This window comes from Mustela nivalis (assembly GCF_964662115.1).
Source record: "Mustela nivalis genome assembly, chromosome: 15".
Lineage (NCBI taxonomy): Eukaryota > Metazoa > Chordata > Mammalia > Carnivora > Mustelidae > Mustela > Mustela nivalis.
Window position 1 is genome coordinate 87128759 of NC_139034.1, and position 22650 is coordinate 87151408.

The 22650-nt window shown below is 57.8% G+C and overlaps 1 protein-coding gene across 2 annotated transcripts; it reads left to right on the plus strand.

Moving 5' to 3' along the window:
- Window positions 1-969: 969 nt before the first annotated feature.
- Window positions 970-22260, plus strand: NAXD (NAD(P)HX dehydratase). Of its 2 annotated transcripts, XM_082701021.1 has the most exons (11): window positions 975-1166; window positions 3075-3320; window positions 5121-5271; window positions 8401-8446; window positions 9261-9349; window positions 11536-11644; window positions 17743-17793; window positions 17875-17979; window positions 18657-18777; window positions 19857-19977; window positions 20816-22260. In XM_082701021.1, exons 3-11 carry the CDS (start codon window positions 5168-5170, stop codon window positions 20964-20966), a joined length of 897 nt encoding a protein of 298 aa, XP_082557147.1. In that variant the 5' UTR covers window positions 975-1166; window positions 3075-3320; window positions 5121-5167; the 3' UTR covers window positions 20967-22260. The 2 variants fall into 2 exon arrangements, with proteins under 2 accessions (XP_082557146.1, XP_082557147.1); XM_082701020.1 differs by lacking the exon at window positions 3075-3320 and having other exon boundaries at window positions 970-1166.
- The last annotated feature ends 390 nt before the right edge of the window (window positions 22261-22650 follow it).

Below are 22650 nucleotides of genomic sequence, written 5' to 3' on the forward strand. Positions count from 1 at the left end.
TGTCAAATAAATGATATCAGAAAGAAAGGAAGGAAGAAAGAAGGAAGGAAGGAAAGGGGGCGTTCTTGGGGCACCTGCGGGGCTCAGTCGGTGAGGTGTGGCTTCAGCTCGGGTCCTGAGGCTCAGCGTCCCGGGATCAAGCCTCAGACCCGGCGTCTTGCTTCTCCCTCTGCCTGCCTCTCCCCGTGCTTGGGGTCACTCTCTGTCAAATAAACAAACTAATCTTACGAAGAGAAAAGCGCGTTTTTGAGAACTCAGCTTCCAGACGTTTCCCAACGGTCTTACTGTTAAGGTCTTGCTCCAGGGGAAACCTGAAGCCGAGGAAGCGCGGCCCCGGCGGCCTGCAGGTCCTCCTCGTCCACCGGAGACCTTTCGGAGACCTCCGTCTCCTTCCCTCCGCGGCTCCCGGGCGCGCCAGGAGCCCCGTCAGCGCGCTGGGGCAGCAGGCCTTTCTGCTCTCGGTCCTGCCCCAAAGGGGTCTCCAGGCCCCCTTCCCGGCGGTCGGCTCGGGACCTCACCCCACCGAACCTCACCGGCATGCGACACGACCTCCTCGAGGGAGTGACACGGCCTGTCGCCGCGGGGAGACCGGGAGGCGCCGCAGCCGCCGGCGGTGAGGGGCGTCCCCGAGACAGGCTTAGGTCCGGACGCCGGTGCCGCTCAGCAGCCTCCCGCCCGTGCGCTAAGACGGCCCCGGCCGCAAACACGAAGGACGGAAAGACCCAAACACCGAGCGCTAAGACGCATCTCCGGCCGAAACCCGCTTTCCGGCCGCTCTGCAGGGGTGCGGCGCTGGGGCCCTCCGGGGCTGGGCACGGGCTTGTCCAGCATCAGGGACCGCCTACGACTGCCGGAGGCCAGGCCGGGGAGGGTGAGGCCGGATGTAGAGGGTCGACTTCCGGCGGCGGCGCGGGGGCCGTCGGGAGCCGGAAGTCGCCGCGAGCTCTGGTTCCGGCGGCGGCGCGGGGGCCGCCGGGAGCCCGGAAGTCCGGCGATGGCTGTGGGTCCGGTCTGGGCGGCTGCCGGGGCCCGCCGCCGAGGTAAGAGCGATACCGGCCTCGCGGGCATGGCCCTTCCCGCGGGGGCCGGGGCTCCGCTCGCCGGCGCGGCCGCTGTGGCGCTGCTCTCGGCCGCGCTCGTGCTCTACGCGCGGTCGCCGGACGCAGGTACCCGACCGCGGGCGCTCGGCGGGACGGAGGCGCCGTGGAGGGCCGGGCGCGCGCGGGGCCCGGGGCCGCGGGGTGTCGAGCCGGGGACCGAGGAGGGTTTGGCGGGCGGCCCGCAACGCAGCCGCCCGCGCGGGGCAGGGCCTGCCAGCGCCGGGACCGCGGGGCAGGGCACGACCCCGAGGACCCCGCGGCGGCCTTGGCCGTGGATCCGGACGGGCTGTGCGGAGGCGCGTCGGGAGCGCCCGCGGCCCTCGTGCGGGGCCGTCCCGCGGCTGCCCGGGGTGTGTGCGGGACGTCCCGCGCGCCGGGCGGCGGAGGCGCGGCCGGGAAGGGGTCCCAGGCCGGTGCGGAGCCGGGACGGGGGCGCTCCCGGCTGTGCTGCGGGTGCGCGGCGGGGACCGCCGGGGGTCGGCCTGTCCGTCCGCTGCCGGGCCCGGACGCCCTCGGTCTCGGTCTAGTGACACGCGGCGGCACTCCCGCTCCCGCGCGGGGCCGTGCTGGCTTCCACGTCCCGCAGCCCCTGCCGCTCCCGCACGGCGGCAGAGGGGCCTCCGCGCCCAGTTGTTCCGAGCCCTTGACGGGCCCTTCGTCTTGAGCGCTCGCCTGTGGTCAGCGGGTCTCGTGGCCTTCGCCCCGGTGTACTGTGAGGCCGAGCTGCGGAACGTTCCCCCAGGACAGGCGCGTTCCGGCGCCCTGCCCTCCCGTCCTAGCTTGAGGGCGTCGCGGACGCTGCAGGGGCGGGGGGGCTGCCGTCGGCCCGGCAGACGGGCGGCTCCGCGTGGGTCAGAGCGCGGTCATCCCGCGGGGTGGGGGTCAGGACCGCGCGGGCTGCGGAAACCCGCGCAGCCCTCCGAGCTGCCTGCGCCACTTCCGTAAAACAAACCCGAGTCGGTCGGGTTTGACCTGTTCCTCCAGACTCGGAGTCCCTGAACACGACCCAGTTACTGAATGGGGTGAATTCCCGACGCCTCGGGCGAAGGCGTTTTCACCCGAGACAGGGACGTTTCTGTGGACAGGTCCCGCGTGCCTGCCGGACCCGGCTGGGACCGAGTGACTGCGCGCAGGCAGGGGAGCCGACCCTCTCCGGCCCTTGCTGGCGGCCCGCCCTCTCCCCGGGAGCGCGGGGCAGGCTGCGGAGCCGTGCGCGGTTACTCGCACCCCGCTTCTGGTTAGACCCCGACACCGCTGAGCTTCGGAAGGGATGTTACTCTGGAGGATATGACCCTTGTCGTCTTGTCTTTTGGTTGATGTGGTGACTGTTTGGTTAAAGAGACATGATTTGCTGTGAAATGGCATTGTGGCCAAATGGTGTCTAATGGTCTGGCTTATCCATTACTACCCCAGGCGCCCTCAGGCCTGTCTCTGTGGGCTCGGGTTTCCTTGTCTGTAACAGGATACACGGGGCACTAAACCAGGATGCTCTTCTTTTTTTTTTTTCTTTTTAAGATTTTACTTATTTATTTGACAGAGATCACAAGTAGGCAGAGAGGCAGGTGGAGAGAGAGGAGGAAGCAGGCTCCCCGCTGAGCAGAAAGCCTGCGGGGCTCGATCCCAGGACCCTGAGATCATGACCTGAACTGAAGGCAGAGGCTTTAACCTACTGAGCCACCCAGGTGCCCCCCCCAGATGCTTTTAATCCACCCCACATGTATGGAGTGTCCTGCTGTGTGCCAGATCCGAGGTGATCAAGGATGAGAAACACTTGTCCTAAAGCCAGAGGTGGGAGCCGTGTCACATTCCTCGTCGGCAAAGGGTAGCAGTCGTAGGGATACTCTGTGTGACCACGCGGGGAGTAGAAGTACTAGAACTGATAGACCCACAGCATTGTGAGGAACCCAGAACACCCCTTGCCTGATGGTTTGTTTGGATTCCACTTTTACAGTTTCTAGACTTTTCATTTGGCAGGCAGAGACACAGTGAGAGAGGGAACACAAGTAGACGCCGTGGGAGAGGGAGAAGCAGGCCCTCGACTGAGCAGAGAGCCTGATTCGGGGCTCGATCCCAGGACCCTGAGATCATGACCTGAGCCGAAGGCAGACGCCCAACAACTGAGCCCCCAGGCATCCCAGTTTCTGTACTTTAAAAAGCACCTGTATGTCGTGATGGGAATTTGAAGGGGCGGCCGTCCTGACATTCTCCTACTGACCGGTTGTGTTGTTACACAGGACGGGTTCAAGCTGGGAGCACATGTGTTTGCAGGGCCGCAGGGGTGGTCTTCAGCAGTCAGTATTGGCTCACCGGCTCTGACGGCACAGCTCTGGTTCCCTTCCTGCGGCTCCCAGGGCGTGCATGGTGTGAGCGCTCTGGGAATGGGGGTGTGGGCAGGCACCCAGGAGGTGGAGTGAACTAGGGGGAGGAGGAGAGAGCTGGGCTGCTCTGGTAGCTCGCTGCCTCTGGGCAGGACTGTGGACGTGCCAGCAGACATTGGAAGCAGAGGGATCAGCCGGTTGTTGCCACTGCTGAGCACGTCCAGTTGTGCCTTTTCTTGGCCAAAGGTTTACAGGGATTCTGTTTTTTTGTTTTTTAAAGATTTTATTTATTTATTTGACAGAGAGAGCTCACAAGTAGGCGGAGAGACAGGCAGAGAGAGAGGAGGAAGCAGGCTTCCCGCTGAGCAGAGAGCCTGATGCAGGACTCAGTCCCAGGACCCTGAGACCATGACCTGAGCCAAAGGCAGAGGCTTGACCCACTGGGCCACCCAGGTGCCCCCCAGTAGGGATTCGGTTTTGCGTTTTAGTCTTGTGTCGGTTTGGGAGGTGGAAAGTGTTGGGGTGGACTCCTAGTAATTAACTTCTCACATGTGGGGGTCTCAGCAGCTGGCACATCTGCTGAGGAGGCCATTACAGCTACTCATTAAAGAAAATTACTTGAATAAGATTATTGAATAAAAAGTGAAACTGTAAGAGTGTTAGTAAACATAAAGCGGTGTGTCTTACGGGGCTGTGGGGCCGGGCAGCTCGTGGCCTTCCCGGGAGCTGTAACACCGCTGGGTTTTCTGTGTTGCTGGGATAACTGGAAGGAAGTGACTGTTGGCTTCCTTTCGTGAGTGTTGTTAGCTCTGCACAGACCCTTTAATTCTAGGGAAAACACGTGCTTTATTATTTCAGACCTCGAGTACACAACATGCTACAGAATGTGGCATTTCTCTCACAGCTGAGCTGGGTTAAATACCAAGGCAAATATGCGGGAAGTTTTTCTAGAAAGGCAATTAAGATCTAGCTGTTTATAAACAATTCGAAATCGTCTTACTGTTTTAAGATGCTACTCTGAACCCAGTGTAAGCTGTGTTCTCTATTTAGAACACCATTTCTGGGTTGTTGAATGAGTATCTAATGGCGTGTCCGAGACGTGACTGGATGGCTGGGAGTAGGACTATGGCAGCGGAAGGGGTGAATGGGAGGTTTGCTTTTCCAGCTTGAGAGAAGAGACTGGATAAACTTAGTGGAAGATTGACGTGTGGGATGTGCGTAGTTTCTTAGGTCGTAATGCATTAAAACGCTTTCTAAAAGGTTAACTGGACTTCAGAAATGCCTGGTATGTTTCAAAAACAAAAGTTGGTACGTCCAGATAGTGTTAGTGCTGTGTTGTAATTTCTAAGGGTCATTTGCTTACAGAAATAAAACAGTGGGGGCACTTGGGTGGCTCAGTGGGTCAAGCCTCTGCCTTCGGCTCAGGTCATGATCTCAGGGTCCTGGGATCGAGCCCCTGCATTGGGCTCTCTGCTCAGCAGGGAGTCTGCTTCACACACCTCCTCTGCTGCTTCTGCTTATTTGTGATCTCTGTCAAATAAAAAAAAAAAAAAACTAAAAATAATGAAACCGTTGAATAAAAATCTATAGCATTCGTGTTCAGTCGACTTTGGGGTGTTTTGGTTAGTAGGCTGTCTTATTTCAGTCTCTTTGCTATGCATGCTGATATTTTTCTGAATGATTCCATTTTCATGTTTTTCAGTTTTACAAAGAGCATTTTCACTGCATAAAGCACATTCGATAAAGGATATGGAAAATACGTTGCAGTTGGTGAGAAATATTATACCTCCTCTGACTTCCCAGAAGCACAAAGGCCAAGATGGAAGAATAGGCGTCGTCGGGGGCTGCCAAGAGTGAGTGACTCGGAAGATGGTCGCGGTTACGCAGTCTCTGTTGTCTGGCTTTCTGCCCGCCTGTCAGTCGGTTGTCCGTCTGTCCGTCTGTCCGTCTGGCTGGACCCCAGCAGTCATTTGTCGGTGTAGTCTGATGTTCTGACCCCTGTTTTTTTCCGGGGATGAACTTTGTGCCTGCGTAGGAGAGAACAGTGAGGGGCCTGCATGAGCTGTCACCGGCATGTCGCTGTGGAGCTGCGCCCATGGTGGGGCTGGGGCGGGCTTTCTTGTCTTGCACGTTCCCGTATTGACCAGGCTGCGTACCACAAACACGTGCTTCTTTGTAATCTGGAGATTAGTACGTGTTTGGTTTACTTTGTCATTTTGAAGATGTTCTTGGAAGTCACTAAGGAAATTTGACAGATCCTAGCCTGTTTTCAAGGCTTGCTTTCTAGTTCTGTGGATTTTGCTGCTGTGTTGTTTTCACGTAAAATTTTATAACCTGTCCTTGTTTATAAATGATACCTTTGCCTTTGACTTAAATCTGACCTTGGTTACCATTTCTGCCCCTGCTTACTCTCTGTTCGTATCGATGTGCTGTCTGCCTGGCTGTGTATTTTCAGCGGTTTATCACGTAGTTAGGTGTTTTATAAATAATACGTAGCTTGATTTGTTTCCTGACCCCGTGTGACCGACCGTACCTGCTCTGACAAAGCAGTCTGCTTGTTCACTTTAGTCTACCTGAGGCACTTTCTAAGGCTTGTTACGTTTTCTCTTCATTTTACATTATGTGTCCATTTTTTCCTTATTTTTGCTAGGTTTTTCCTTTTATTAATTTGGAAATTCTCTTACGGTTTCACATTGAGCTAGGGGTTGTCTTTTCTAACTACCATGATGAATCATACATGCCACTCGGGAGAGAGTTAACGCTGACAAAGAGCTCCTAGGGAATTCCTAGCGCAACCCCTAGTACTGCACGGAACTTTGTGCGCTGCTGCCGGTTTCCTGCCTGGCCCAGTGGTCTGCTCTTGGGGTGGGAGTCCTTGGCCTCTTCTGGCATTTTCTTTGACAGGGGACCCTGTGGAGTTGGCACACTGGCTGTGCCTTGCTGTGGTGGGTGGGCTGTGTTGTGCCTTGCCTGAGCTGAGGAGTCTCCGTGTGATCTTTTTGGTAAACTGTGCGTGTGATCACATTGTACTCTAGCCTGTATTCTGCACCACAAAAAAGAAGATTGTCTTAATTCGTATCTTGTTCTTGCTTGGATGTTTGTGAGATTTTCTTTCGAAGTCTTCAGTTTCCTCCGAATGTGTCCGGGTATGTCTTCTTTCACGAATCTGATTTGAGACTTGGCGAGCCCTTACGTCTGTAGACGTGGTCCCTTTGGATGAGGGAAACGCTCCTCTATTATTGGCTTCCGCTTCTCCTCTGTTTCTTTCTCCTGCTGCATTTTGGACTCTTGGATCATTAGCTCTAAGATGCTTTTCTTCCTTTAGGTCCCCAGTTAAAGGCCGCCTCCTCCAGCTTCTGGGATGGAGGCCAGCATGCGGCCTCCACCGGGCCTGTGGGCCCTTGAGAGAGTTGAGGGGACAGGGGTCTTATTTCTCATGTCCCCTCCCTCTCCTGCCTTGTATTTTGGGATGTTTACATGGGAAGAACTGGCTGTGAGGTTTTCTTTTTCAGATAAGTCTGTAGGGTAGCATGCTAGGGGTAATTATGTAACTTAAGAAATGTCCATTAGCTTTAGGAACTAACCTTTAAAGTAGGATCGTTTTTACTCCGATTATAAAGGTTTAATCTGCTTGTAAAAATTCAAACACCGCAGAAATGTGGGAAGTGAAGACTCGATAGTACCCGTGTAGTAATACAGCATGGGCACATGATTAGCCTTCCAGACTCTTCTGTGTATGGAACTATTTTTTACAAAACTGGGACCGTGTTGTCACTTCTTTGCGGGTCTTAGCCTGTCAGTGTCCAGTGCTGGAGTTGGAGCTGCCCCCGTGGTTCTTGCTGTGATCACAGAGAGGATGCCCTGAAGTAACAGCTATCAGGAAACTGGAAAAATAAAGATGTGTTACCTACAAGATCTGAACGTGACACAGCCCTGGGCCCACACAGCGAGGCTGTGGGTGGACAGAGCAGGTGGGCGGGTGAGGGGCGGGGTGTCAAGGCTCACTCTTTAGTGGGGGACATATAGCATGGACGCGGGGATTCAGATCACCAGAAGAGAATACGAGTGGTCCAAGTGGTCAGTTATGAAATCAGCCAAGATCTTTGAAACAAACTGGCCTTGGTGGGCAGGGGTGGCCTGGCTCTCTGCCTAGTCCTGGGCTGGTGGCGCGTTGGAGGCGGCGGTGCTCGAAGTGGACGCTTTCGCACTCACAGCTTACATCAGATACTTGTTTTCTGAAACAGAAAGCAGGCGTCAGGGCTCTGCATTCTCTCTGCTTGCTGTTTGGTGGTGTGACCTTTTCACTTCATGGGGGGTCCTGGCATCAGTCATTCCCTGTTGCTTCCTAGAGACCGATTCTTGGTCAGTGGTGTTCCTTGTAAAGACGCAAGTTATTTACTGTCCCTCTTGATAGGCGATCGGGTCACCTCTGTTCTTTTCCCCAAACGAGCAGCATGGCTGTAGACATCTGTACGTTTTCCAACTGTGTGTGCATCTGGTTAACTCCCGGGATCGATTCCCAGAATTGATACTGGAGCCGCGCAGACATCTCAACTGTTGCCGCACGTGCTGATCGCCCCCTCTTCCTTGCCTGAGGCCGTGTTAAAAATAAGAGCATTCGGGAATGGTGGGATGGAAGCCGGAGGGAGAGGGCTAGTCTCGGGGCCTGGCTGCGCGCTGCTGTTCTGGGCGCCGTCGGGGAGCGCTCCCGGACTCCTGAGACTCCAGGCTGAGCACAGCGCCGCGAGCGCCGGCGTCCTGACGCGGCACCGAGGTCTGACGTGACAGCCACGCGGTGCCTTCGTCGGTTGAGCGGCGGACTCCTGATCTCCGCGCAGGTCGGGATCTCAGGCCTCGCGGGGCTCCCGTGCTACGAGGTGCTGGGCCCTGTGCTCTGTGATCCCCGTCTTTAGAACCTCGCACTAAACCGCTGTGCTGGCGGCCTTCTCGGAGGATGCTGACTGTCCGCTCTGCCTTTTCAGGTACACCGGAGCGCCCTACTTCGCTGCCATCTCGGCTCTCAAAGTGGTAGGTCTGCTTACAGCTTCTCACTCTAGTCAGCTGTTGGATTCCTTATTACTGTAATTAAAGACTTCATTTATTTGAGAGAGCGAGTATGTGAGAGAGAGAGACCACGAAAGGGGGTGGGGGGGTAGTAAGAGGGAGAAGCAGGCTCCCCGCTGAGCAGGGAGCCGGGGCGGGGCTGTGCCCAGGACCTTGGGATCCTGACCTGAGCCAAAGGCAGACGCTTAACCCTCTGAATCACCCAGGCATCCCCGGAATTTTTTTTTTTTAAGATTTCATTTATTAGGGAAAGAGTATGAGCAGGGGAGGGGCAGAGGGAGAGGCAGGCTTCCCGCTGAGCAGGGAGTCCGACAAGGGTCTCCATCCCAGGACCCTGGGATCCTGATCCGAGCTGAATGCGGCCGCTTAACTCACTGAGATGCCCCAGAACTGGAATTTGTTTGACCGAAGTTTTACTAGAATTGTCTTTGACCACCTTGATCCTAGAACGCCGCTTCAGTCCTCATGAATCAGTCGGCGTCTGTGCGACTTGGCGGTTTCCCAGGTCTTCGATCAAGTCCTGGTGGCCCAGTTGGCACAGTTGCCATGAAACATGCTCCTGGGAGCCCTTGGGTGACACAGCCTGAGCTGGTCTCAGGTGACCTGCCTGTTGGGTGGCAGCAAAAGTCTGCTTGCTTTCCAGCCCTTTTTTTTAGCTTCCTTCCTCATCTGAGCCGCCTGGCTATGGAGTAAGGGCCCTGGGCAGCTGTGGTGAGGCCGCCTCCCCATCTGTTGCGTGCGCCCCGCTCTGAGTCCGCCTCTTGTCCTCATTCCTCAGGGCGCAGATCTGTCCCACGTGTTCTGCACCCGGGAGGCCGCGCCGGTGATCAAGTCGTACAGCCCGGAGCTGATCGTTCACCCGGTTCTGTGAGTGTGGCCGCTCGGGGGTGCTCACTCACAGCCGTGCTACTCGGCCACGGGGCCTTCTCATGGCGCTAAGGGCCTCTGTGGAGCGGCTGCCGTACTGGGGGGTGGAAGGTGGGTGCTGTCAGAGGAGAGGAGAAAGCAGTACGGAGCCCACGATCTATGGCCAGGAGAGTAGCAGCCGTGCTTATAAGTGTGGGATGAGGTCTGGGCCCCCGGGGCGCACCAGAAATGGCCGCAGCTTCCTGGGAGAGGTCTGGACCTTGCCTGCGGCTGTGCTGCCCACAACAGTCATGAGGGGCCTGTCAGGCAGGCGTGGGGCCTTCCCACATTCAGCAGACACTTCTGCTACCCTGGGGACAGCATTGAACCAAGCAGACAAAACATCTCCCATGCAGCCCCCTTTCTAGGGCGGCCCTGTGCTCTAGAGCTTTCTGCAGTGGGGAAAATGTTCTTGGTGCTGTCCAGATCTGTGGCTGCTGAGCACCTGACATGGGGCCGGCGGGACACAGAAGCTGTTTTCTCATAAACCGAGTTAAAACAGCCACATGGGGCTGGTGGCTGCCCTATCGGGCCGCACAGCTCCGGAGATGGACGCGCAGGAGAACAGGGTGTTAGAGGGTGGTGAGGACCACGTGGCGGGCAGGCCGGGGAGAGGAAAGGCCAGCCGTGCGGGCAGCACGTGGGCCATGTGTCACATGTGCATGCTCGTGGCCCATGTGTATTTCTCAGGGGGGTGATGGTGGGCAGGGGCCCAGAGTGTGTCACTCAGGTAGGGACCTGCAGACGTGGGGCAGGACTGGCGTCTCAGGTCAAGCCAAGGGCTTCAGGATCGGGTGGGGGACTGGAGAGGTTCAAAGCCAAGCTGTGCAGTCATGGGGGTCATCCTCTGGGTTTTGGCTTTCACGTAAGTGAGGAGGAGGGGGAAGGAGGCTGTTAGAGACTTGCATTGGGGGGGAGGTGACAGGATCCAGTGTGCATTTTAAAGATTTTATTTATTTATTTGTCAGAGAGAAAGAGAGATCACAAGTAGGCCAAGAGGCAGGCAGAGGCAGAGGGAGAAGCAGGTTCCCTGCCGAGCAAGGAGCCCGATGTGGGACTCGATCCCAGGACGCTGGGATCATGACCTGAGCTGAAGGCAGCTGTTTAACCAACTGAGCCACCCAGGTGTCCCCAGTGTGCATTTTAAAAGCCTTACCTGGATGCTGTTGAGAATGCGCTTTTGGGGCCCAGGGTGGACACAGCAGTTGCCAGAGGAGGGAGTTGGGAGCGTGCTGGTGAGGGTGAGTGATGGGGCAGGAGAGGGGTCCCGTTTGGAAGTGCAGCCCCAGGATCCGCTGACAGGTGGGGTATCGGGTAGATGGAGGCCACTCTGGGTTGGTCCGAGCTAGTTGTGACTCGACAAGGGGAGTGGTCTGGGGGGGCGGGTGTGGTGGGGCGGCTGCGGAGCTGGCTTTGGGTGTGTTTGCAGCTGCCTGTAGCACATCCAGGCGGCATGGCTGTGAGGTGCGGGACGAGAGTGGGGGCTGCGCAGCAGTTCTGTCAGCGGGGGCAGCCCGGCGCCCCACAGCTGGGAGCCGAGCGGGGGCAGGAGCGGGGAGGAGGGGTGTTGAGGAGAACTTTTGGCAGTCTTCTGGAAGGGCCCGTGTCTCTGCAGTCCGACGCGGAGACTGAGCGCGGGGGCTTGGATCCCGCGGTGGGCTTGCTGGGGGCAGAGCCTTACAAGGTGGGTTCTAACAGTCAGAGGAGCGAGATGAGCGAGCATGTGGCATGGCGATGAGCGAGCATGTGGCATGGCGAAGCGACACGGTCCCGTACAGCCGTCGGTTCCTGTTCTAAGTGACAGGGTCCCCCGGTGCCCCTGTGAGTACATAAAGTATGCCTGTGTGATGGAAACAAACCAGTTCAGTCTGGAAGGCAAAGGCAGTTTTGAAAGTAGCCAGAATGTCTCGGGGTGGCTTCCTGTAGATGCTGAAAGCTGCATTCCTGCGTCTGGGTATGAAAGGGTGAGCTCATCTACAGAGATGACGGGGGCGTGTGGGGGCAGGATGCAGACCGCGGTCCTGGCCTGGGTCCTGCAGCAGGAGAAGGAACCAGGGAAATGCAGAAGAATGTGTAGTCTCCCTAGTAAGGTAGGCCAGAGAGTGCGAGTTGTACTAAACTGCTCCGGCCTCCTCCTCTCGCCGCAGTGACAGCCCCAGCGCCGTTCGCGACGTGGAGGAGTGGCTGCCGCGGCTGCACGCCCTGGTCGTGGGGCCCGGCCTGGGTCGGGATGATACGCTTCTTGAAAATGTTAAGGTAAGTGTAGAAAATTATTATTATTATTATTATTATTACTATTTTAAAGATTTCATTTATTTATTTGGCAGAGAGAGAGGTCAAGCAGGGGCAGCAGCCGGCCAAGGGAGAGAGAGAAGCAGGCTCCCCGCTGAGCAGGGAGCCCAATGTGGGGCTTGATCCCAGGATCCTGGGATCATGACCTGAGGTGAAGGCAGACGCTTAACTGCCTGAGCCACCCCGGCGCCCCAAGTGTAGAAAATTATTGAACGTGTCTGTCCTCGTAGACTCGGCTCGTGAAGACTGAAAAGAAGCATTTTCTTGGAGTTTGCGATGTTTAGCGTTCCGGTTCCTCTTGATGGACTAATTAAGATGGTTTGGGGCAGAGGACACACTAGGCAGAGAGGAAAGAGCCTAAAACCGGCCGGCCCAGACGGAATGAGTCCCCTAGGGCATTAGCTTGTGCTACTGCCCCGGGGGCGTCCCCGGGACTGCCTGGTGCGCAGGGCCTGGAGGCACAGCCGCTCAGCCTTCACAGAGAGCTGAGGGAACAGCGCTGTGAGGGTACCAGCAGTTCATTTGGGACGGAATAGTCTGAGAGCCAGTTCCATCCGGTCTTGAGCGTGGCTATCGGTGACACGCCACCAACACCAGGCCTCTGAGCGCTCCTAGTTCGGAGCCAGCACAGCGCACGGCACAAGCCAGGCAGCATTGTGGGTCTCGACCACTTGCTGAAAAGTAGGAGCGGATCCTAGCTGAGGAGCGTAAGAGCCTTAGGGCCGCGTGAGGGGAGCGGTCACCTGAGTGGGGCAGCCCGTGTGGGGGCTGCGGGTCTGCTGCGCACGCACGCCCGGGGATGGTGGCGCTCTGCACAGGTGGCGGACTGTGACGGTCTCTCCCCGAGGTGTCTGTTTCCGGGAAGAGAGGCAGGTGACGGCTCCTGCCAGGCTGGGGATGACCCTCGGGATGATGGGCTTTGTGACCTTTTGTGACTTGGCCAGTAACCTCTGGCCCTGCTTAGTCACGACAGAGTGTCGCTCACGACACTCTCTGGCGTCTTTGTCCTCCTCCTCTCGTGCTCATTGAACTTGCTGCTCAAGTCATGGCGGTGGCTCTCGCTCACATACTTGGGAGACATCGCGTGCAGTTGGTGTAGACGGGCTTGACGTCTACATGAGCAGCCTCGAAGTTCCGGCAGCTGCGGCCTGCCACAGCTGTTCGCGAGGCTGTCGGTGACCGCGCTGCGGCCCGAGTGCGTGTGTCCGCACGTTCGTGTGTTGGGAGCCTGACCCCCAAGGTGAGGCTTCTGCAGGGGCGTGATTGGGCCGTGAGGGCGGGGCAGCCTCCTGGAGGGACTCAGGCCCTTGTAGCGGGGGCCCCAGAGCTCCCTCCCTCTCCCACCAGGTGAGGACCTGGCGACTGGTCTGTGACCCCTAGGGAATCTTCCCTGGCACCCATAATCTTGGACTTGAAGCTTCCAGAACCGTGAGCAGTGCGTTCCTGTTGTTTCTAAGCCACCCAGCCTGTGGCATGTGTCATGGCAGCTCGAGCGGCCTCCACGCGGTCTCACCGCCATTGGCTTCAGGAAGCCACTTGTCCAGGTGTCTCCGAACAAAACGGCAAATGGAGAGGCTCCTGGTGTTGCCCGGTGAGCGGCAGGCCCCGAGCCTGTGCTGGCCCCCCGGACCCCCGGGCGCGTCGGTCCCCTCCGAGTTGCTGCCGGTGTCAGCACCCCAGCATGCGTCCCTGGGTGCCCTGGGGTTGGCCACTTCGTCCCTCAGTGGAGGATTTCCCGTGCAGGGAGAAGTCACGATCTCTGATGGGACACGTAGAGCTTATTTTTTTTTTTTTTTAAGATTTTATTTATTTATTTGACAGACAGAGATCACAAGTAGGCAGAGAGGCAGGTAGAAAGAGAGGAGGAAGCAGGCTATCCGCGAAGCGGACAGCCCGATGCGGGGCTCGATCCCAGGACCCTGGGATCATGACCTGAGCCGAAGGCAGAGGCTTTAACCCACTGAGCCACCCAGGCGCCCCGTAGAGCTTATTTTTGAAACAGCAGTTTAAACGAGCGGGAAATGTGCTTAGATTTTACCAGATGTGCTCAGAAAATGTGCTTAGGTTTTTCCTTATCAGTATTTTGCTTCCTTCGTACAAATACGCGTGCGAGGGCCATATCCGGCGTGGGCTAGGCGACCTGAGACGGGCTGTGCACTTCCCTGACTGTGGGCTTCCTCCTCGTGTCCTGCCGGGTATAGTCTGTGACTCGTACACTCACGCTGGGTGCGTCTGCCGCGCGCTTCCCATCGCTGCACTCGGTTCCCGCACAAGCCCGTCAGGGCTGGCGGTCCCCCCATTCCACAGGGGAGGGAGCCCAGAGGCTCTGAGTCCCTCTCCCCGCCTCCTCCATAGCAGACACTTCCTAGATGTTCCTGGAACGAGTTCATTGTCTGGTGCAATCCTGAAAACAGCCATATTAGGTGGATTTCTCTCTTTATTCTCATCTTTTTTAAAAGATTTTATTTATTTGACAGAATAAGCAGGGGGACTGGGGGAGAGAGAAGCAGGCTCCTTGCGGAGCAGGGAGTCAGAGGTGGGGCTCGATCCCAGGACCCCAAGATCATGATCTGAGCCAAAGGCAGATGCTTAACTGACTGAGCCACCCAGGTGCCCCATTATCCTCCTTTTTCTGATGAAGAAATTGAATCTTGGAGAAATTAACTTAGGCCCTTGTGGTGGCCGAGTTCTTAGCTTCAGGTTTAGTTAAGTTGATGCATTTAAAGCGCCCAGTTCTGTGGTTGCTCGATCCCAGGACCCCAAGATCATGATCTGAGCCAAAGGCAGATGCTTAACTGACTGAGCCACCCAGGTGCCCCATTATCCTCCTTTTTCTGATGAAGAAATTGAATCTTGGAGAAATTAACTTAGGCCCCTGAGGTGGTCAAGTTCTTAGCTTCAGGTTTAGTTAAGTTGATGCATTTAAAGCGCCCAGTTCTGTGGTTTCTAAGTACATTCGCAGTTGCGCAGCCACTCCCATGACCAGTTCTAGAACATTCTCATCATCCCAAAAGAAACCCCACATCTAGCAACTGCTCTCTTTTCCTCTCAAGCTCCCCAGCTCCTGGCAGCCTCTCCTCCACTGATTCCAGATCCTCCGGGGCAGCGGGTTCTTAGAGTACGCGGCGCTCCGGCCCAGCTGCGTTCACACGGCAGCATCGCGGTGCGGGTCGGCGCTCCGCTCTCTCCCTGCGGTTGGGTACCTGGTGTGGACCGACCGCACTCTGTTTCTCCGTCGCGTGCCGGCCAAATGGGGTGGCCTCCGCTCTGGGCTGTTGCGAGCAGCGCCCTCTCAAGCTTCATGTGTGGACTTTTGTGATAACCCAGCTTCACATTTGGAGGAACTCCTCCTTGCCGCGCTTTTTTTTTTTTAAAGATTTTATTTATTTATTTGTCAGAGATGAGAGCGAGCGAGAGCGAGCACAGGCAGACAGAGTGGAAGGCAGAGTCAGAGGGAGAAGCAGGCTCCCCGCGGAGCAAGGAGCCCGATGTGGGACTCGATCCCAGGCCGCCGGGATCACAACCCGAGCCGAAGGCAGCTGCCCAACCAACTGAGCCACTCAGGCGTCCCTGCGCTTTTTTTTTTAAAGCACGAGTTTTTAATTCTGCTTAAGTCCTGTATTTTCTTCTAAGAGCTTTATTGTTTTAGCTTTTACACATAGGTCTGTGGTCCATTTTGAGTAAATTTTTATGTGTGGCGAAAGGAGCGGCTAACCCATTCCCGCACCACTCTGCGCGTCTGGGCCACCTGCAGGGTGTACTTCGGGGCTGTCGTCAGTTTACGGATTTCTATGGCTGTGCTTGTGCTGTGACACGCAGTCCTGATGGTGGTGGCTGTGGGATCCCGCCAGCCTTGTTCATTTCAAGAGCATTTCGGCTGCTGCGTGTCCTGTGTGTTTCCACAGGCATTTGGGGCTCAGCAGAGGCGGCGGGGAACGTGCTCGTGTAGCGGGCTGGGGCGCAGGCAGCCGCTGAGCGGTGCCCAGTCTCACGCGGTGCGCGCCGGTTTGAGCTGGAGTCTCCGGACCCAGGACGCGGGCTCGATGAGCTCCCCTTGCGCTGTTTGTGCTCCTTGGTGGCTCGCTCTTGAAGGTACGTCCTGGTGGCTTTTCCCTGATAGAACTGTGGACATGTTCCTCGTTACATTTGTTAGTTACATCATGATACACTGTATTTAACTGGCTCACGTGGGTGGTTTGCAGCTTTCTTAATCTGTTACTGATGTCTCAGACACTCCCGCACATGGGGCTGTTTGTCCTTGAAGACAGATGTCTAGGAGCTGCATGGCCGTGGCGTGGGCTGCTGCAGCTCCGTCTCACGCTAAAGGGCTGCCCTTGCCGGGGGCCACCCTTGCTCTCCTGCTGCCCCCCGGGGGCCATGTCCCACGTGGAGAGCTCCTGGTCGGACCACCCAGCCTCGTCTGATGGGTGGGTGTGTGGCTCCTTCCCTCCTTTGCCGTCCACCCGTAGGGGAGGTTGCTCACTAAGTGGTGGATGGAGCCGTGGCGAGGCCCTCGGTGGCCTCCGTGCGGCTGCCGGTTACGCACGGCCAGCTCCCTTGCCAGGAACTGGGTAGATCTCGAGTTGGTATTTCTCATCCTCATACAAATGCAGAGGATTATCTGAGGGATGCGAGTGGATTAGGCCTCTGCCTTCAGCTCAGCTCATGATCCCAGGGTTCTGGGTTCAAGTCACCTGTCCTGGGAGCCTGCTTCTCCCTCTGCCTACTTGTGCACGCTCTCTCTCACTTTCTTTTTCTCTGACAAATAAAATCTTTAAAAAAAAAAGTATTAATTGGGCCATGATCCTCATTTTATAGACAGGCAAGCAGAGTTTCAGAGAAGTGAAGAGACTTCGCTCGAGTTCACACAACTCTGAGTATTTTGGTCTCTGATCCCGTGTCTTTCAGTCCCAGCAGCTTCCCCAGGACCCGGAGTTGTGTCCTGGTGACGTCCTAGTGATGTCCCAGACGCTCGGCCGCCATCTGCAGACTCCTTTCCCTTGGAGTCCGAGTCCAAGCTGTCTCACAAAGAGTCAGCACTTCTTGGACACGAGGACTTGTGGCCGTCAGAGCGGCCATCTCTCGCCCGGTATTTACTTGCTGGTTCCTCTCCTGTTCTCCTCGGGGGTCAGAAGGTGCTTGCTAGGGAGTTCATGCTGTTGGCAGTGGAAGTGACGGAGGCTCCACCAGACACGGTGGCCACAGCAGAACACCGCAGCCAGGGGCTTAAATAGCAGACCTCGGTGTCCTCCCAGTCCTGGAGGGCGTTCCTGAGCAAAGTGTCAACAGGTTTGGTTTTTTCTGAGGGCTCTGTCCTTGGCTGGTAGACGTCCAGCTGCCTGCCCGCTGTGTCCTCACCCAGTTGTTGCTGTGTCCGTGTGCTGGTCTCCTCCTCCAGTGAGGACACCAGTCATCCTGGGGGGTGGGGGGGCTCTTGCTTCATTCTTCTCCATGTTTTCTATCCTCAAGTGTGTGTTTCAGGGGAGATGGTGGTTACGTGCTGTTGCGATGTGCCATCTCGTCGCAAAATACTGGTTCATAGTAAGCGACCGTGTGTATGGTGATCGCAGATAGATACATAATGCAGTCAAAAACCTCTGAGGTTTTATTTTATTATTATTTAATCTCTGAGATTTTTAGTGTAACTTTTTCGGAGAGGTGATCCACTTTTATTATCATGGTCACTTATTTTAAAACACAGAGTGTTAGAAAAAATGCATAGAAGCTCATGATTTGGAAGAATTATGAAGACTTTGGGTTGTTCTTCTGGGAGCCCTGGGGGTGAGTGTCGGTGGGAACTTGGAGCCTCTAGCTTGGGGTCTGCCTCCATGAGCTCTCCTGGCCCAGCGCTGCGGATTGGGCTTCCCACAGACTCCTGTTTCCAGAGTTCCCAGAGCGCCTGCCTCCCGGGGGCTGCTCTCTGCTCCTCTGGGTCTTCTGCGTCCTGTCTGCACTTCCGCTTTCTGTGTGTTTGCCGGTGTCCTCATGTTGTAGTTCCTCAGCGAACCGCTTGCTCGGGCGTCTTGGTCGATGTTGCTCACTATCTCATTCTTTCCTTGCAGGGCATCTTGGAAGCATCCAAGGCCAGGGACATCCCCGTTGTCATCGATGCAGTGAGTGTGACTCTCCTCTCCTGCCCCTCCTCCCAGCCAGGCCCCTGAGGCTGTGCCCTACGTCCCTGTCCTTGCCTGCAGGACGGGCTGTGGCTGGTCGCTCGGCACCCGGCCCTCATCCAGGGCTACCGGAAGGCGGTTCTCACTCCCAACCACGTGGAATTCGGCAGACTCTCTGAAGCCGTGGTGAGTGCTCACCACCCAGAAGATGGGGCGCAGGCCCTGCCCGTCCTGAGGCGGGTGCGGGGCGGCTTGGTGCTTCTGCCCCCCCGCCCTTTGCGGGACAGACTTGCGGATGGCCAGCGAGTCAGGGCGTGTCCCCACATGTGACAGCGCCCTTCTCTCTTGGTGGTGCATGGAATGATGGGGCGTCTTCTCACTAGTACGTCTGTGACAGGCTGAGAGGCGGGGTGGGGCTCTAGGCAGCGCACTCGGTCTCTGTCCCGTGTTGCTTCGCCCGTGAAACGGGGCTGCTGAGCATCGTTGCATAGGCTTGAGGACGAAACCAGATGACAGATGTAAACCCGGAGTTCTCACAAAGTAAGCGTCCCACAGATGCTAGTGCCTGGTTATTCACAGTTGTCCCCTCTGCAGACCCGGGAGGTTCCAGCCGCGGCAGGGGGAGGGCGCTGAGCGGTGTTTGTGCGTCTCCCCGGGACGTGCTGGCCGTTTATCCTGGGCCTCCTTCCCCTTAGTGGATGGGTCGCCCCCTCCACGTGTGGGGCCAGAGCTCCGGGAGGAGGGGGTGTGTGTGTAGCGTGGGGAGGTCCGAGGGATCAGGGTGGATGGGCAGGACCTACCCGTGACGGTGGGCTCCTTCCACGTGTCCGACACGGCCTGGTCTGTGCTGTCCCACCTTGGAGCTGAGAGACCCTGGGGACGGCAGCGATCATCGCGAAGCTGTGCGAAGACTCAGCCGGGCCTTGGGGAATGTGACCGTGGTCCAGAAAGGGGAGCGGGACGTGATCTCCGACGGCGAACAGGGTGGGTAGCTGTGTTCACGCATGTCGCTCAGTGCGGCAGTGCTGCGTGACAGCCCCTGGAAAGCCAGTCACGGCACACGCCATCCCTGAGGTCACCCGTGTTCCACACACGGGCTCCCTATGAGGTTGGTTTTACTTTTCACCGTCTTGCAAAGGGCAGGGACACGCTTGTTGATCCTTGTTGACGCCTGGAGCAGCGGCTGGTTCTGGGGGGATCCGTGGGAAGCTGAGCAGTGGGGCTGCAGCCCTGCTAGCAGGTGGCACCCCGGGGCCCGGCCCGCTCCGCTGCGGTGTTAGAGGCGGCGCCTGGATGTTTCAGCTGCTTTCCCTCCTGTCCTGAGGAGGGCTGGGTAGTGGGGGAACGCCGGGAGCTGGTGCCCGGGGGGCGGGGGTCCCAGGGGCCGGATGTGGCGGTCTGCCCCTCGTTCTCTGGCTCGGGCCTGCCGGCTGGCCAGTGCAAGCAGCAGGGGGAGCTGGGGGGTGTCTGAGACGCGCCACCAGGGACAGTGAGGGTGGAGGCCCCGCGCCGCACTCAGGCCCTCCCCTCCCGTGGTCTGACCGGGAGGCAGGGAGCGCGCCGGTTGTTGGAACAGCACGGAGTTTAGGGCTACTGACCAGAGAGCGGGAGGAAGCAGGACACGCCGAGGGAGTGTTTTCTGAGGGACCCAGAAATCTCGGGGGTTCTTGTTGCTGGGAGGCGCCCTAGACCGCGACCCTTCCTGAGGATGTGACCACCTGGCTTCTGAGGCGGCTGCTGGTCACACTGTATAAATGGATCAGCGGCCGGGGGGGGGGGGGGGCGCTAGCGGGCCGTGCACTTCTGAGGGTGGCGCGTGTCCCCGAGGGGGTCCAGTGGGCTGAGCACCCCGGGTACTGCCTGCTTCTCCCCCATCCTCTCCAGCAGGCCCGAGTCTGCTCACCGCCCACACTGCACACGTGCTTCTGGGCCGGCCCGGGTCTGTTCTCCTGTCCACCAGGCTGCCAGGTTGAGAACATTAGAGAAGAGCTGCCGGGGTCGAGATGGTGCCTCAGGCACAGGAGAGCTCGTCCCCTGACGGCCGTGTCGTCCCCTTCCCCCAGTGCTCGAGTGCGTGCAGGAGGGCAGCGGCCGCAGGTGCGGTGGCCAGGGAGACCTGCTGTCGGGCGCCCTGGGTGTGCTGGTGCACTGGGCGCTGCGTGCCGGACCTGAGAAGACGAACGGGTATGTGACTCCTTCGCTTGTCCTCTCGAGAGCTTTACCGCATGAGCTGTGTAAGTGGCCCGTACGTTTAAGGCGGAGCCGCGTGAAACGTCAGTGTCCCGTGGAAGTGATACCGGGCAGGGCTGGTCCCAGGGTGGGCACCTGGGCTGCTCTCGCTCCGTGTGAGGTCGGGGCCCTGCCCTGTGCCTCAGTGCCAGTGGCTCGGGGCGTCCGTGTCAGCTTGAGACCCTGTTCCGGGATGCCATGTGTACCCTTTGTAAAGCAGAGCAGTGGAGGAGAAATCCGCGGGGCAGGGGTGAGCTGGCTTTGACCCCTGTCCCGAAAGGTGGGAGTTTCCTCTAGGAGACAGAACTCGGGGATCCAGGCTTGGCCCGCGTCTGTGGTCGGAGCTGTGAGGGCAGGCAGGGCCCAGTCCTCCACAGGCCTCGTCCTCCACACGCACCATGGGGCAGGTGTCCCCTCCGCCCCTCGCCAGCGGTGAAGCCTTGTGAGGCCACGGGGTGGCGGCACACCGGGAGGCGGGGAGCACCTGCCTGGGCATGTCCACGTGGAAACAGCTCTCGGGGCATCTGGGGATGGCGGCTGGAACCCACATGCTCGGATCTTCCAAGTTCTCCTGGCACTGAGCGTCACAGTGAACCGCGACCAGTGCGGGTCCGGTTTTCCTCAGGGGGCAACCGTGCTGTCCTGTTCTCCAGCCGCGGGGATGTCTGCTTCCCGGTCGTGAGGCTGCCTTCTGCCTCCCAGGCACAGCAGACTTGAAATGGGCTGTTTGGGGCCCCAGGAAATGGGGGGAAGCTGGAGTGTGCGGCGTGTGCTGACGGCTGTCCCTCTCCAGGTCCAGTCCTCTCCTCCTGGCCGCCATGGGTGCGTGCTCGCTCACGAGGCAGTGCAGCCGGCAGGCCTTCCAGAAGCACGGCCGCTCCACCACCACCACCGACATGATCGCGGAGGTCGGGCCCGCGTTCCGCAGCCTCTTTGAAACCTAAGCAGAGGCCCCAGGAAGTGAGCTGCCCACGGACAGGGAGGCTGTTTGTCACAGGAAGCCACGTCCTGTGTCCCAGCCCTTGGGTGGCAGACCGCGTGGTCCAGGGGTGGATTTTTGGCTGCGTGTGCAGCTGGAGAGGTGACACTAGACCAAGAATTCCTGAACTCCTCCGAGCTGCTCGGCAGGAGACGAGCCGCTGAGCTCTGCGTGTGCTCCAGGAACTCAGGCCCACCCTACCCACGTGCCGTGCGTCCACGCGACGACATCCCCGCGGTGGGTGCCCTCACAGGTCCTGTCGATCCTGTTCAGTACCTGCGAGCGTGCTGTTGAGGTGGCGGTCCCCAAGCACTGTGGCCCTGGTGGTCGTGCTCACGTGCGCTGCTGACACTGATCCGGTTGGAATCGTGTGGGCAGAAGTCGTCTGCATCGAATGTGCTTAATGGGAGTGTTTCATAACAACCAGTGACCGGTTTCTGGAGGACACAGGACACTGAGCCCCAAGCATGAGGGCAGGGGTCCGCCTGCTCCTCCGTGTGCGCTCGAGTCTGCTGGCGGGAGGCAGTCTCCGGGGGACCCTTGGGATGTGGCCCAGCCATGTGCTCTCTCGGGGAGGCAGGACAAAGCTGGACACTCGGAGGGCGTGGCCACACGTGGGCCAGTACTGGTCCCGGGAGGCCCCAGGTGGGGGGACTGAACATGGTCATCGGAAGTGGATGTGTCCTCAGGAGCAGAATCTGTGAAAGAAGCGCGCTCTGCGAGGTGCCTTGTGAGCCTCTGGCTGGCTTGTGGATGGTGCTTTGGACGCGCGGTTTTCTCTGCGGCTCCCCGTGGGCTTGGGTCCTGCGCACGTGAGTCCTTCCGTAGGCTTCTCCGTGCGTTCTGCCAGGACGGCACCGTGGGGCTCCTTTGTCCCGCTTCGCGGATGCTCTGGCATTCAGTCCCCTCGCCCCAGACCGATTCTACTTTAAAACCAGATTTCTTCTTTTTTTTTTTTTTTTTAAAGATTTTATTTACTTATTTGACAGACAGAGATCACAAGCAGGCAGAGAGGCAGGCAGAGAGAGAGGAGGAAGCAGGCTCCCTGCTGAGCAGAGAGCCCGATGCGGGGTTCGATCCCAGGACCCTGAGATCATGACCTGAGCCGAAGGCAGAGGCTTTAACCCACTGAGCCACCCAGGCGCCCCACAACCAGATTTCTTAAAAACCGTGCACCGCTCCTCTTTCACCGTGTTTTCTTCTGGGCAGTTGTATCTAAATCCTGGTAGCTATTAAAAGGCAAATTTGGTTTATCTCAACATCGAGTCTTGTATTGTTTTTTGACTGAGCTCTGTCCCACTTTCCAGCTTTCCTGAGCGAGGACACGGTCAGCAGGGGGACAAACGTGGGAAAACTTGTCACTTCATGGTTTTCACCTCTGCCTCCCCACCTTGCGAATGTGCAGTGCTCTTAGTTCCACAGAAGGTCAAGTGCACACATCACGGAACCGTTTTTGATTTTACTCTAAGTACAAATTCTCTTGTTCCAGTGCGAGTGAGGAGTATATCCAAGGCCCAGCGGCTGTTTTTTTTTTTTTTTTTTTTAAAGATTTTATTTATTTGACAGAGAGAAATCACAAGTAGATGGAGAGGCAGGCAGAGAGAGAGAGAGGAGGAAGCAGGCTTCCCGCTGAACAGAGAGCCCGATGC

What these genes read in the sequence shown, in the direction of transcription:
- NAXD (XM_082701020.1), top strand. Translation starts at nt 995, where the DNA reads ATGGCTGTGGGTCCGGTCTGGGCGGCTGCCGGGGCCCGCCGCCGAGGT. An exon ending in GCAGACTCTCTGAAGCCGTG is followed by an intron (nt 17,980 to 18,656) that starts GTGAGTGCTCAC and finishes CCCACCTTGGAG; the next exon opens with CTGAGAGACCCTGGGGACGG. An exon ending in GGACCTGAGAAGACGAACGG is followed by an intron (nt 19,978 to 20,815) that starts GTATGTGACTCC and finishes GTCCCTCTCCAG; the next exon opens with GTCCAGTCCTCTCCTCCTGG.